This window comes from Caretta caretta, chromosome 8, assembly GCF_965140235.1.
Source record: "Caretta caretta isolate rCarCar2 chromosome 8, rCarCar1.hap1, whole genome shotgun sequence".
NCBI lineage: Eukaryota > Metazoa > Chordata > Testudines > Cheloniidae > Caretta > Caretta caretta.
Window position 1 is genome coordinate 1,110,682 of NC_134213.1, and position 15,164 is coordinate 1,125,845.

General features: G+C 46.4%; 1 protein-coding gene across 7 annotated transcripts in view; it reads right to left on the reverse strand.

Annotated features, from left to right (window-relative positions):
• NSD1 (nuclear receptor binding SET domain protein 1) overlaps positions 1 to 15,164 on the reverse strand; it is a 140,626-nt gene that overhangs the window by 93,000 nt on the left and 32,462 nt on the right. For all 7 annotated transcript variants that reach the window (XM_075131209.1, XM_048860880.2, XM_048860878.2 and 4 more), the window contains exons 3-4: positions 12,041 to 12,176; positions 1,752 to 1,924 (exon numbers count right to left, since the gene is read on the reverse strand). In XM_075131209.1, coding sequence (XP_074987310.1) covers positions 1,752 to 1,924; positions 12,041 to 12,176 — 309 coding nt within the window. The remainder of the gene's footprint in view (positions 1 to 1,751; positions 1,925 to 12,040; positions 12,177 to 15,164) is intronic.

The following is a 15,164-nucleotide window of genomic DNA, read 5'->3' on the forward strand; positions in this document are numbered from 1 at the left end:
CCCTTCTCTGCCACCCCACGTACAAACCCACCGCTTTCACGGGGATTTACCTCACACAAACCCAGACACACTCTGCTGTTGCTTCTGCTTAGAAGGCTCCCACGATCCATACTGAGTTTTGTACCCTTCACACAAAAAGAGGTGCCCAGGGCACTGGATAGGCTTTTTAAAGAAGCCTGGCTTTCCATCAGGGTTTGTTGCTCTTAGCAACGACAAACTGTAGGTTTTCGTTACTACTCCTGAACCAAAATGAATCCCAGCTCAGGGGAGCCGTTTGATTTCCCACCACTTTTCTTTTAAAGGGTGATCCACAGAATCTCAGCTGACTAAAGAATGGCAAATAACCCAATGTCACAAGGCAGCCAGATGCTCTGCAGCTCTGCGGGAGACCCTGGCGGGCGGCCCCCTCGCAGATACAAACCCAGAATGTGCCTGGTTTAACACAGGTGCAGCTTTGCCAGCACTGCACCCCAGCAATTCCAAGAACTGGACTCAAGCCACAGACCTCCCGAGTCTTGGGTGCATGGAGCTAACAGACACTAGGCTGGGAACAAAGGCAGAGGACAGCAAACGCTGAATGAAGACGAGAGGAATATCCCCCACACAAAAGGAACCAGGAGAAAGGAAGGCATGTGTATAAGAGTAGTGAATCCTCTGGTGCTTTTTACTACAATCACCCAATCACTTACACTGAGACAATTAGGTCTGTCCCCTAACAAAGCAGCCACTACTGTCAGCAGTTAAACTATCAGTATAAGATACAACTGCTTCCCTCTTGCAACCTCCAGTGGCCCTCTGTATTCCTTCACTTTAATAATGCTGAACTGGTGAATTTCTTCAGTCATCTTTATGGCAGGAAGCTTGTATTATATTATATTGTACAAAGGCATGTCTGCTCCAGGGTTGTACCTTTGAAATAGAGGCTGCTTCATGAGCAGATGATATGCTAGACTATGCAACTCCCTCCCAAAGTCTGATTGGTGAGGAACTTCCTAAGTCAAATCAGGAGGAACTCTAAGTGCTTATACAACTTATTACAGAAGCAGGGTTCAAAACACTATTATTGTTTTTCTGCAGTGGTCTAATACAGAATGGAAGCATGATCTGTTTCTGAGTCAGCCAGGAGAGGTCACTGGAGAGCAAAGTAAGTTACTTCCAAATGCACACTTTTAATCATCATAACTGATATTTCACATCCATAGAACTGTTTCAGAGTAGCAGCCGTGTTAGTCTGTATTCGCAAAAAGAACAGGAGGACTAGTGGCACCTTAGAAACTAACCAATTTATTTGAGCATAAGCTTTCGTGAGCTACAGCTCACTTCATCCGATGAAGCTCACGAAAGCTCATGCTCAAATCAATTGGTTAGTCTCTAAGGTGCCACAAGTCCTCCTGTTCTTTCTTCATAGAACTGTACTGTTGAATAAAACAGATAGATAGTGAATATGTCAAACAGTGACAGGGTGACAACTTCTCCATCTCTCTGAATGCTCTCGACAGTAACTTACAAACTACAGACCATGCCCTTAAATAGGAGCACGTCTGGAAACTCCTTGTGGCTTAAAAACTCTGATCATCACAGGAATTCTGCAAATCAATTTACCAGCTGCGCCCTCACAATTATCACTGCACAAAACCATTTTTAGGGTGCGTTTCCAGACATACAAGAACAATTCGGCTGTGCAAACGCAAGCTACTTTTTAACCTCAGAAAAGAGTGAGCAAAGCAAGCTACCAAGAACAGAAGCTTTACCTTGTGCTTGTAGCCTTTTTCTTTTTGCTTCCCTCTTCTCCGAAGGACAGGTAGCTCTTCAAACTGATATCTGCCTTCAAAAAGTACAATAGCTTTTCCTGCAACCCAGGCTTTCTCAGAAGGATCTCCTAAGGCATCTACGTAGTACTCTCGATATGGTCTCCGATTGGAAACTATTTAAAGAAATTAAACAGGATTATTGTCTTGCTTAAAACAGCATACTAGTGTGGGAAAAGAAGCACAGAAAGTTTATTAATAGATTCTCCACACATTCTCCTAATAACATCTTCCCAAAATCCTAAACAAATGCCAGCTAGGGGAACTCCCAGTCAGAGAGTTGGTGGGTATGCTTTTGTCTTTAGTTTTCCTTGCTTTTAGTCGGTATGTTGCATCTTGGAGAGGAGTTTGCTGTTAAGAAGTTGATAGACAGTTTGCTTCCTCACTGGAGCAAAGACCTGGAGTTTGGTGAAAACAACCCAACCATCTCCCTCTGTGACAGGAAATTAATATAAAGTGCAACAAACTTAATTTTAATCCTCTTAACAATCACACTGTCCAGTCCTCTAGATCAGCAGTTCTCAAACTTTAGCAACCCAAGGACCCCCATTTTGATTTAAAATTTTTCACGGACCCTCAAGCCCCTGCTCAGCCGCAGGCCACACTAGGGTAGCCAACTTTCTAATTGCGCAAAACCAAACACCCTTGCCCCCCCTTTCCTAAAGGCCCCACTCCTTCTCTGAGGCCCCACCCCCACTCACTCCAGCCCCCCTCCTCCACCCTCACTCACTTTTCACTGGGATGGGGCAGGTGCAGGAAGGGGTGAGGGCTCCGGCTGGGGGTGTGGGCTCTGGGGTGGAGCTTGGGGTGCAGGAGGGAGCTCCAGGCTGGGGCCAAGGGCTTTGAAGTGCAGAAGCAGGCTCAGGGCTGGCGCAGGGGGCTGAGATGCGGAAGAGGGTTCTGGCTACAGCTGGGGGCGCAGGCTCTGGGGTGGGGCCTGGGATGAAGGGCTCTGGGTGCAGGTGGGGGGCTCTGGGCTGGGGTGAGGGATTTGGAGTGTGGGAAGGGGCTCGGGGCTCCACCCTATTCCCAGAAGCGGCAGCCATGTCCAGCTCCATGGTGCATGGAGCGGCCAGGGAGGCCCCGCACGCTGCCCTCGCGTCCCCAGGCACCACCTCTGCAGCTCCCATTGGCCACTGTTCCCCAAAGTGCAGGAGGCGCTGGGAGGGAGGGGGAGGAGTTGTTCAGCATGATCTGCGGACCCCAGTTTGAGAAACGCTGCTCTAGATGGTTGTGAAAACTGCGGGTAGGTGGGATGGAGATACACAGAAACTAGATACTTTGGATTCATTCACACATTTCCTCCATCTCCCGAACCCCCAGAGAGAAGAGCCCTGCTGTCTCTGTGCTGGAATCTGGGAGAGGAAACCCCCAAACATCATCCTAGGCCTTAATTTCCAGCTTGTTCAGCAGATCATTGCCTGATACTGAACATCTATCCTGGACTCAGAACGGTGGCGACGACAGGTGTAGGAATCTAAGGAGCAGAATAACAAGGTGTTCCAGCTAGTCCTTACTCTGAGTGTGCATGAAATCTCTGAGATGTTGCACAGTTATACTGGATACCTGCATGCTCAGGGGGCACTGGGAGCCCCAGGCAAAGGCAGGACTCCACCACAAGCATGGATCTGGAAACTTGTGACTGCTTAAAAGGTGTTTTCTTGATAAGGGCATTCAGTGAGCTCAGCAGGGTGAAGGAATGAGAGGAATTGTAACGTTGGGCTACATGGCATGCTGAAAGGGAATCCTGTGTGCTTGTGAAAGGTGTTGGACTGAGGGCAATAGAACAAATGTTACAGGCCTCTTCCCCACACTGTCCCACCAGCATATCTCCACCCTGTTCCGCAGGGACCGCCACTACCGGTGACAGGGCAGTTCAGTCTCCATGGGCAATTCAGTCCTTGGCTTCTCTGCTGAGACTGCCAAGACCAGTGCCACTCCCCACGGTGTTCTAGAGATATGGGCATCGAGGATTAGACTGAGACCACCCACTCACTTACCAGATAGGACACAGTACAGCACTCAGAACATGGTACAGCATAAAGACTTTTGGCAAATACTGACCTGACCTAGTGTCAGGCCAAAGAGAGGCAAAAGATTGCAACATATCCTATTCCCAATCCCTGAACCAGCCAGTCTCACTGAGGAGAGGAAAACCGCTTTAAACAAATCACTACGTCACAGACGAGACAAGCCCTCTGGTAAGTGATGGGTTTGAACCAACCTGCCTGGCTTTGAACAACCCAGTGTTTGTTTCCATAACAAGTGCAGGGAGTAACAGCCAGGTGGGAGAACTTGTACGTTTCAGAAGTAGGTGGACAATGCTGGAAATTCCATTTGCCCAATAGCATCAAAGACCTAAGGTTTAATTGGTGCCTAAAGTCGTTTAATTAGGGAAGGAGACAGAGCAAAATGGGGCGGGGAGGGGAGGAACCAGGGAAAGAAAGATTTCTTCCACACCTGTTCTGATCTGAACAGGAGCAGAACGTGCAGGGAGGGCTGTGGTCTGAGATTATCTAGGACAAGCACATCAGTTGGACCGTGTTAACCAGCATATTACCTCCATTCCAAATTCGCATTTTAGAAGTAATTGCACACAGCTGTAAGCTGACTGGGAAACAACCATTCCCACTAGATGCAGCCAATAATGGAAAATGCCCATTACACGCTCTCAGGAGGTGTCACAGTAGCCAGAGTATGACATTTAAAAAAGAACGTAACAGTCACACCGGGTCAGCCCAATGGTCCACCCAGCCCAGTGTCCTGTCTGCCAACAGCAGCCAGTGCCAGACACCCAGAGGGAATGAACAGAACAGGCAATCACAGAGTGATCCATCCCCGCCATCCACTCCCAGCATCAGGCAGAGTCTTAGGGATACCCTGACCATCCTGGCTAATAGTGATTGATAAATCTATCCTGCAGGAACTTATCGAAATCTTTTTTGAGCCCATTTATGCTTTTGGCCTTCACAACATCCCCTGGCCATGAGTTCTTCACACAACGCACAGTCAGCCTGTGGAAGTGTTTCCTTCCGTTTCCCTCAAACCTGTTACCTATTCACTTTATTGGGTGACCCCAGGGTCTTGTGTTATCGGAAGGGGCAAATGACACTTTCTCTAAGTCATTCATGATTTATAGACCGCTCTCATCTCCCCCCGAGTCGTCTCTTTTCTAAGTTGAACAGGCCCAGTCTGTTTAATCTCTCCTCATGTGGAAGCTGTTCCATCCCCCTCATCATTTTTGTTGCCCTTCTCTATATTATTTCCAATTCTACAATATATTTTTGAGACGGGGCAAAGAGAACTCGCACAGTATTCAAGGTGTGGGTGTACCATGGATTTACGAAGTGGCGTTATTATATTTACTGTCTTCTTATCTCTTTCCTAATGGTTCCTAACATTCTCTAGCTGTTTTGACTGCTGCTGCACATTGAGTGAGTGTTTTCAGAGAACTATCCACAAGGACTTCAAGATCTCTTTCTTCAACCCATGTATAGTTGGGATGCATTCCAATGTGCATTACTTTCATAGAATCATAGGACTGGAAGGAACCTCAAGAGATCATCAAGTCCAGTCCCCTGCACTCATGGCAGGATTTTTGTATTTATCAACACTGAATTTCATCTGCCATTTCATTGCCCAATCACCCAGTTTTGTGAGATCCCTTTGTAACACTTCCCAGTCAGCTTTGGACTTAACTATCTTCAGTAACTTTGTATCATCTGCAAACTCTTCCATGTCACTGTTCACCCCATGTTTCAGATGATTTATTAATATGCTGAACAGTACAGATCCCTAGGGAACCTATACTGTTCAACATATTCAAAAATTTATGGATAATAGGTTCCACAATGGCTATGAGCCAGGATAATAAGGGATGAAACCCCATGTTCCAGGTGTCCCCATTCTGAAAACTGACCATTTATTTCTACCCTTTGTTTCCTGTCTTTTAACCAGTTACTGATCCATGAGAGGACCTTCCCTCTTATCCCATGACTGATTATTTTGATAAGAGTCCTTTGTGAGGGACCTTGTCAAAGGCTTTCGGAAAGTCCAGGTACACTATATCCACTGGACTCCCCTTGTCAACGTGTTTGTTGACCCCCCCCAAAGAATTCTAATAGATTGGTGAGGCATGATTTCCCTTTACAAAAGCCCTGTTGACTCTTTCCCAACATACTGTATTCATCTGTATGTTACTACAGTTAAGCTTACTGGCCTGTAATTGACAGGATTGCCTCGTTAGCCTTTTTAAAATATTGGTGTCATGTTATATCCTCCAGTGACCCAATAGAGATGCTGATTTAAATGACAGGTTACATACCACAGTTAGTAGTTCTGCAATTTCATATTTGAATTTCTTTAGAATACTTGAGTGATACCATGTGGTCCTGGGGACTTATTACTGTCTAATTTATCAATTTGTTCCAAACCCTCCTCTACTGATACCTCAATCTGGGACAGCTCCTTAGATCTGTCACCTAAAAAGAATGGCTCAGCTGTGGGAATCTCCCCCACATCCTTTGCTGCAAAGACAGAGCCAAAGAATTCATTTAGCTTCTCCGCAATGGCCTTGGGTCTTCACAGAGAGCCCTTTCGGCGCTTTGTCCAGTGGCCCCACTGACGTTTTTCGGTTTCTGAAGGACTTAAATAAATTTTGCTGTTAGTTTTTGAGTCTTTTGCTCGTTGCTCTTCAAATTCAGTTTTGGCCTGACCAATTATATTTTTACATTGACTCGCCAGAGTTCATGCTGCTTTCCATTTTCCTCAGCAGGGCCTGGCTTCCCATTTTAAAACGGCGCCTTTTTTCCCTCTAACCCCCTCTTTCATTCTGGTTTGCCATGGTGGCATTTTTTTGGTCCTCTTTTTTTTTTTTTTTTAAACTTGGAATATATATGTAGTTTGAGCCTCCGTTATGGTTTTATAAAACGTTTCCATGCAGCTTGCAGGCATTTCACTCTTGTGACTGTTCCTTTTCATTTCCATTTAACTAGCTTCCTCCTTTTTCTGTAGCTCCCCTTCTTAAAGTTAAATGTTACTGCGGTGGGCTTCTTTGGAATCCCCCCCCCACCCACAAGGATGTTGAATTGAATCACATTATGGCCACTATTACCATATCCTGTGATCCACTTAGAACTAAATCAAAAACTGCCTCCCTCCTTGTGGGATCCAGGACTACCAGCTCCAAGACACAGTCATTAATAGTGTCTAGAAATATTATCTCTGCATTCCGTGCTGAGGTGACATGTACCCAGCCAATATGGAGATAGTTGAACTCCCCTATTATTAATTATTATTATTATTAGAGTTTTCTATTTTTATAGCCTCTCTAATCTCCCTTGGCATTTCACAAGCATCACCACCATCTTGGTCAGGTGATCAGTAGTATATCCATACTGCTATACTCCAATTATTCAAGCCTGGAATTTCTATCCAGAGAGATTCTATGGGACAGTTTGATTCATTTAAGAGTTGTTCTATATTTGACTCCACGCTTTCTTTCACAGACAGTGCCACTTCCCCCACCAGCGCGATCTACTCTGTCATTCCTATATAGTTCGTACCTTAGTATTACCTTGTCCCACTGATTATCGTCATTCCACCAAGTTTCAGTGATGCCGACTATGTCAATGTCCTCATTTAATACCAAGCTCTCGAGCTCCCCCATCTTACTATATAGACTTTTAGCAGTCGTATACAAGCACTTCTAAAATTGGTTAGTATTTAGTTGTCTGCTTCATGTGAGGTAACTGAATGGGACTCTTTCATTTGACTGTTTCTCTTCATTTCCTACCTGCAATTTATCCACTTCTATCCTCTCCCCTTTACTAGGGCAGAGAATCCCAGTGAAAGAATGCTCCCCTAAGGGATGTCTCTGTCCGAACCATGTGCTCCTCCGTATCTGTCGACTTCTCCCAGCCATTAGTTTCAAAACTCCTCTACCACCTTTTAAATTGTATATGCCAGCAATTTGCGTCCATTTTGGTTCAGGTGGAGCCCATTTCTCCTGGATAGGCTCCTCCTTTCCCAAAGGGTTCTCCAGTTCCTAATAACCCTAAACCCCTCCTCTTACCTAGCAGTCTCTCTTCTAGCTTTCCCTATGTCATTGGTACCTACATGTACCATGACCACCGGCTCCTCCCCAGCACTGCACATGAGTGTCTAGATGTTTTGAGAGATTTGCAACCTTCACACCTGGCAAGCAATTCACCATGTGGTTCTCCCAGTTATCACAAACCCAACTAGCTATATTTCTAATGATCAAATCCCCCATTACTGTTACCTGTCTCTTCCTAATAACAGGGACTCCCTCCCCTGGAGGGGTATCGTCAGTGTGAGACGATACCATGACATCACCTGAAGGAGGGTCCCAACTATGAGACTGTTTTCTTCTGTTCCAGTTGGATGTTCTTCCTGAAACTTTCATCCTCCTCAACAGCACAGAAGCGGTCAGCCTGGGGATACAACCACACTGCAGTGTCCCAGAAAGTGTCCCATCTGTGTTCCTCTCTGTCTCCCTCAGTTCCTCCCCGTCTCCCTTAGTTCCGCCCCTTCAGCCACTCTGGTCTCAAGAGCCTGTACTCAGTCCCTCAGGGCCCTGAGCTGCTTAAATTGTCACATATTTAAACCGTATATTCAGATATTATCTAACACTAGGGTGAAGGGATTTAGGGGAGGGAAAGGAAAGTAGAGAGACAGAAAATGAGAATGTGGTGAAGCTGCTGAACTTGGGGGGAATATAACATGCTGTCTATGGAATTATGTATCATAGAATCATAGGACTGGAAGGGACATCGAGAGGACATCTAGTCCAGTCCCCTACACTCATGGCAGGACTAAGAATTATCTAGACCATCCCTGATAGGTGTTTGTCCACTCTGCTCTTAAACATCTCCAGTGATGGAGATTCCACAACCTCCCTGGGTAATTTATTCCAGTGCTTAACTACCCTGACAGAAAGTTTTCCTAATCTCCAGCCTAAACCTCCCTTGCTGCAATTTAAGACCATTGCTGCTTGTCCTCTCCTCAGAGGTTAAGAAGAACAATTTACCTCCCTCCTCTTGTAACCAACTTTTATGTACTTGAAAACTGTTATTACGTCCCCTCTCAGTCTTCTCTTCTCAAGACTAAACAAACCTAATTTTTTCAATCTTTCCTTGTAGATCATGTTTTCTAGACCTTTAATCATTTTTGTTGCTCTTCTCTGGACTCCAGTTTGTCCACATCTTTCCTGAAATGTGGCGTCCAGAACTGGACACACTATTTCAGATGAGATCCAATCAGTGCCGAGTAGAGTGGAAGAATTACTTCTCATGTCTTGCTTACAACACTCCTGCTAATACATCCTAGAATTATGTTTGCTTTTTTTGCAACAGTGTTATACTTTTCATACATATTTAGGTTGTGATCCACTATGACCCCCAGATCCCATTCTGCAGTACTCCTTCCTACACAGTAATTACCCATTTTGTAAAAAGAAAAGGAGTACTTGTGGCATTTTGTATGTGTGTAACTGACTGTTCCTTCCTAAATGGAATACTTTGCATTTGTCCTTATTGAATTTCATCCTATTTACTTCAGACCATTTCTCTAGTTTGTCCAGATCATTTTGAATTTTAATCCTGTCCTCCAAAGCACTTGCAACCCCTCCCAGCTTGGTATCATTCACAAACTTTATAAGTGTACTCTCTATCCCATTACCTAACACGCTGATGAAGATATTGAACAGAACCAGACTCAGAACTGATCCCTGCAGGACACCACTCAATATGCCCTTCCAGCTTGACTGTGAACAACTTATAACTACTCTCTGGGAACGTTTTTCCAACTGGTTTTTTGCACCCACCATCTAGGTTGTATTTCCCTAGTTTGTTTATGAGAAGGTCATGCAAGACAGTACCAAAAGCCTTACTAAAGTCAAGATATACCACGTCTACCACTTCCCCCCATCCGCAAGACCTGTTACCCTGTCAAAGAAAGCAATTAGGTTGGTTTGGCACGATTTGTTCTTGACAAATCCATGTTGATTGTTACTTATCACCTTAGTATCTTCTAGGTATTTGCAAATTGATTGTTTGATTATTTGTTCCATTATCTTTCTGGGTAATGAAGTTAAGCTGACTAGTCTGTAATTCCCCCGGGTTGTCCTTATTTCCCTTTTTATAGATTGACACTATATTTGCCCTTTTCAAGTCCTCTGGAATCTCTCCTGTCTTCCATGACTTTTTGAAGATAACTGCTAATGGCTCAGATATCTCCTCAGTAAACTCCTTGAGTATTCTAGGATGTGTTTCATCGGTCCTGGTGACTGGAAGACATCTAAGTTCTCTTGAAGTGTTAGTTCCCTATTTTGGCCTCTACTCCTACATGAATCACTATGTTAGACGACCAATCGCAACTAAACTTTTTGGTGAAAATCAAAACAAAAAAAGATCATTTAGCACTTCTGACATTTCCACATTTTCTGTTACTGACAATAACAGAGAATGTGGAAATGTCAGATGGACGGACGAACAATAACAGTTCTCAAAGAACTCATTGAGTAAGGGGCCTACTCTGACCTTGGTCTTCCTCTTGCTTCTAATGTATTTCTAGAATGTTTTCTTGTTACCCTTTATGTCTCTAGCTAGTTTGATCTCATTTTGTGCCTCGGCCTTTCTAATATGTCCCTACATACTTCTGTTATTTGTTTATATGCATCCTTTGTCATTTGACCTAGTTTCCCTTTTTGTAGGGCTTCTTTTGAGTTTCAGCTGGAGATTTTAACAGTCTGAGCTGAGAGTCACTAACACTGCATGCTCTCAGAGTCTACCCTTCCAGACTGGTGAGGGCCACAAAAGTTGCAAAAACACCACATCACTAAACAGCAGCCTGTCCTGCATACAGAGCGCTGTCCCAGACAGACTGACATTTCAAAGGTGTTCAGTTACCAAGGGAATGTGGAGAGAGAGAGAGGCTGGAGGGAAAACAAGGAGAAAGAAATACCCAGAAATATACAGGTCCCCCCATTCATGATATGCTGGAATAAAATAGTCCCCTGCTGTAGCTAACTTTACATGGCCAGCAGTTTAAATACATCTGAGTGAAGTGCAAGGTCAGTTTCCAAATCAAAGAGTCTCTTCTCCTCTGTTTACCTGACCTCTCTGCTACCTCTGTCACCACTGACCACTCACGTTGATACCACCACCACCCCCTACCCCGTCTTGGGCTCACAGGACTCTGTCGTTTCCTGGCCCTCTCCTCTTTCTGACCGTTACCCAAGGAGAATCCTCTTCCTCTTTCCTCCCCCTGGTACATGTGCCTCAGGGATCTGTCCTTGGTCCCCTTTATTCTCCTCCTCCTTCTCACTCACCCCTTCTCTGCTCCCCTGGTGCATTACCCCGGGGGCCAATGGCCCTCAGATCTACCACTCAATCTCCAGCTCTCCCGAGGCCTCTCCAATAAGAGACATCTGTGGGGAGTTCACCTCCTTATATGAAACGAGGCAAAAACTAAACTTCTCCTCATCTTCCTCCCAAGCCTTTGTACCAGGAAAACGGTGATCTACTGGTCTGTAGACCACTCCCTTGCATCCAGCAGCTAAAACGATCTCCCTTTCCCACTGCTCTGTTCCTCTTCCCACCACCAGCCTCCTTGAGTCCATTCACTGCCTCCCCGTTTCTTTCCACGTACAGTTCAAATTCCTCACCCTCACTTGTCAGGCTCTGTACAGCTGTGCCTGGCCCCATCCCACTCCCTACTCCTGCAGTTTTCCCTGGCACTCTGCCCAACCCTCTCATCTCGCTCCACCCTCTCTCCTCCCACCCTTGTCCCTTCTTTCCCTTTTCATGCTGCTCCCTATGCCTGCAATGCCATCCCTCTTGGTCTGCGCCAGGCACCACTGCTCTGCTCCTCAGAACATGCATCTCTTGCTTAGCACAAGAATGGAGCTCAGTGGTACAATCTACTCCCCAATTTAAAATGCCGGAATCTACACGATACAACTGCTATCTGACCCCCATCATTCTCATCTGTCTTAACCTTCATCTCCCCATCCCTATACTTCCTTTGCTAACTTCATATCAGTATTTGTCTAATCTATACCGTAGGTTCCCGTGGCAGGGACCATCATTTTTGACCTCTATGCACTGCCGTGCGGTTAAAGGGCTGCCCAAATGCTTATTAGTAACAAAGACCGGCAGCAACTCTGGCACTAGGTGTCCTTAACTGTGTCGTTCAGGTGGGTACAGTACCTTTCATTTTTGAGTGACAGTCGAGCACTGGATCATGACAGATTGTGCAGGGCCACCACGGTCGTCTGTTGAACTTAGCCCAGACTAGATCTCCAACGTCATACTTCACTGGAGCAGGTTTCTTCTTGGCTCGATTCTTTGGACAGAAATCAGAACATGAGGAATCAAGTAAGTGACAGACACCTTTGAAGAAAGTCTCACATCTCATTGGAACATCATCGGACAATCACCAGTGGTGATTTCTATTTTTAAAAAAAGCTAATATTTCTTGTTCGGACATCTTTCACAGGACACCAACAATTTCCTCCCCCCACTCCTTCCCAATCCACTGTAGCCAGACATCACACCGTTCAGCAGTAAAAGCTTTCAGCTCATAGCCAACACCAATTACTATCCAGTTCAGTCAGATGTCTTAGTTCACAGACAAGGAAGCAGAATATCCTGAGGCAGTTCTGTCTGGAAGGTGGCGATCAGAACAACAGATGCACAATATCTGCCACTGAGTAAAGGAAAAGTGCTGGGCACATACAAGCTAATATTACTCTGCTTCTCAGACAAATGCAGGAAACGGAGTTTGCTGATAAAACACTTTATACTACACTGAATGCATGTATGGTCATGATATCTTTGCCATTTCTCTGGCAGTTTGGTTTATGCATGCAGAACCACAGCTGCTCCCCCTCCCAAAATCCACGGGAGTGAGAGAGCAGGCAAGCCTGCATTGTCAGTCTGTCACCTTTATGAAAGGAACCAAACTATAAAATCCGAGTGTGACTGGCGGAGACATGGCTCACTGGGAGGGGCATCAAGACAGGCGCCACACCTGCCTCCAGAAGCCACACCTGAATTTCTGTTACTGGTTAGGAAATTGAATGCCCAAATCCACATGGTATCACAAGTCTACACATAGGCAGGTGGGCGAGCTATTTCAGGGGAGTCAGGGGCCAGCTCCACTAAGGAGAATGAGCCAACCCAGATCCACCTGTGAGTTGTTAATTACCAATGTGGCTAGGCAGCAGTTAAGTAATTAAGGAACACACAGGCCTTATAAAGGTTATAAGAGCTGAGGCAGGGGGACACCAGAACACAAAGAGGCAGGTCTTGAGGAAAGGGGCTTCTCAGGGGAGCTGGTTAGAGAACGCACCAGAAAAGGGGACCTAGGAAAGGGGCTCCTGGAGGGAGCAGGTTCCAAAAGTGCTACAAGGGGCAAAGCCCTAGGGAGGCCTGGTCGCAGCAAAAGGACCTTACCAGGCAGCAGCAAAACGTCCAGATTGCTGGGGAACTACGCACAGCTCCAGAGAAGAGCTGCAGCAGTTTGACCTCTGCGGGGCCCTCAGTCCAGAGAAAGAACCCTTCCCTAGGTGATGGCAGGAGCCTGACTCCAGAAGAGGGCCCCGGGTCAAGAGGGCCTTACTGGTGAACAGCCTGGATGAAGGAGATGGAGGGACTCAGGTGGGGAAAACAGACTAATATGAATTCGCCCCCAGCCCCAGTTAGACCACTGGGATGGTGACTTGCTTGCCTGTCTGTTCAGCCTTTCATCAAATGAAATAGCAAAAGACCTGCAGGTAGCCTTGTGGTATCTTGTGCCCTTCTGGAACGTTGAGTTCAGCAAAACTCCAACTCCTGAAAACCAGGAAATAGAGTTACAGTAAAAGCCTGTGCAACCTTAACTCTGCCCCCCCTGGAGCTGGCAACAGCCACTGGGAATTACCTGCATGCTCTCCAGCTGCACTCAGTCTGTTAGGGATAGCTGTACTGAATGGTGGAGGAATATGTTGGAGTAGCTTGGAAGAGCTGTGACTGTGATATGAGGAGATCTGGGTCTGAATCAAAGGAGGAACATATCTATCTTGAGGTTCCAGTCTGCATCATGTCAATCAAGTTGTGTGACTTGTGTCAGCAGTGGGCACTGGGGCACTCTTGCCATGGGTACCGTCAGTAGTGAGGTGGGAGCAGTCCAGATTTAATGATGGGTAGGGGAAAGTGTAGGTTTAGCTGGGCTGCTGTGTGCAAGAGTGAAGGGGCCATAAAAGGTACAAAAACAGTTGTTAAATGTGACAAGTGTGCTATTCGGGAGCGGGGGGGGGGGGGGGGGGAGAAAGCAGATGCAGTGTTTGAGCACAGGGCAAGTGAAGGAAGCGCCTGTTCATTACCGAGACAAGGCAGAGTGGGAGTGCAGGTGTGATGGATCTGTTGGGGTATCGCTCCAAGAGGGGCAGAGTTAAGGTTGTGTGGACATTTACCTGAAGTCTGTATGTCCTGGTTTTCAGAAGTCTGAGTTCTGGTGAACTCGATATTCTAGAAGGGCACAAGCTCACACCAGGCAGCCTTAACTCTGTCAGTGTTTTGGCCATTTAATTTCTTAGGTTTTGTTAAAGAAATGTCTGTTGGCAGGAGTTAGTAGTCATTGAGACAGTTTCAGTTCTCACCTAGATTTGCAGCTGATAGGCTCCTGTGGCTAGGTAATAAGTAACTCGCTTTCACACAGTGCTTTTCATAAGCAGATTTCAAAGAACTTTCCCCTTTAAATGAGAAACTGAGTCACAGAAGTGACATGACTTACCCAAGGTTGCCCACCAGGCTGTGACAGAGCTAGGAATAGTCCCAGTTCAGTGGTCTTTCCACTGGGCCATACAGCTGCTGTGTGGTTACATAGTGCTCCTTCGCCCCACCCCAGTACATGTTGTTAGTGTGCAATGGGGACAATGGTGGGTCAGAGCCAGCGAGAGAAACCTCACCCCTGATCTCGGTCCCCAAACCTTGCCAGTTTTATCACACGGATGTTAGAGTAACATTAAGCACATGAGAAGACTGGGGTCTCTCTCCACCCCTCCCACCATTCTCCTGAACATGGATCGTCCCACCCTGCCAACGTCTCCAGCTCCCCCTTCCCACCCCATCCCACGGTGCCACTCGCTGCACTGCAGAGGCCAATCACATGTCAGAAGCTGCTCCTTGCGGTCTCTTGCCCTGTGCTGCTACATACATGTATCTCAGGCTGCAGCTCACTAGAGGGCCGCCTGCCAGCCAGAGCTCTACACTGAGCCCAGCCCCTCATTCCCACTCCCCATCCCGAGTCGCTCAGCTAAACTTCCGCCATGCCCCAGACCCATCCCGTCCA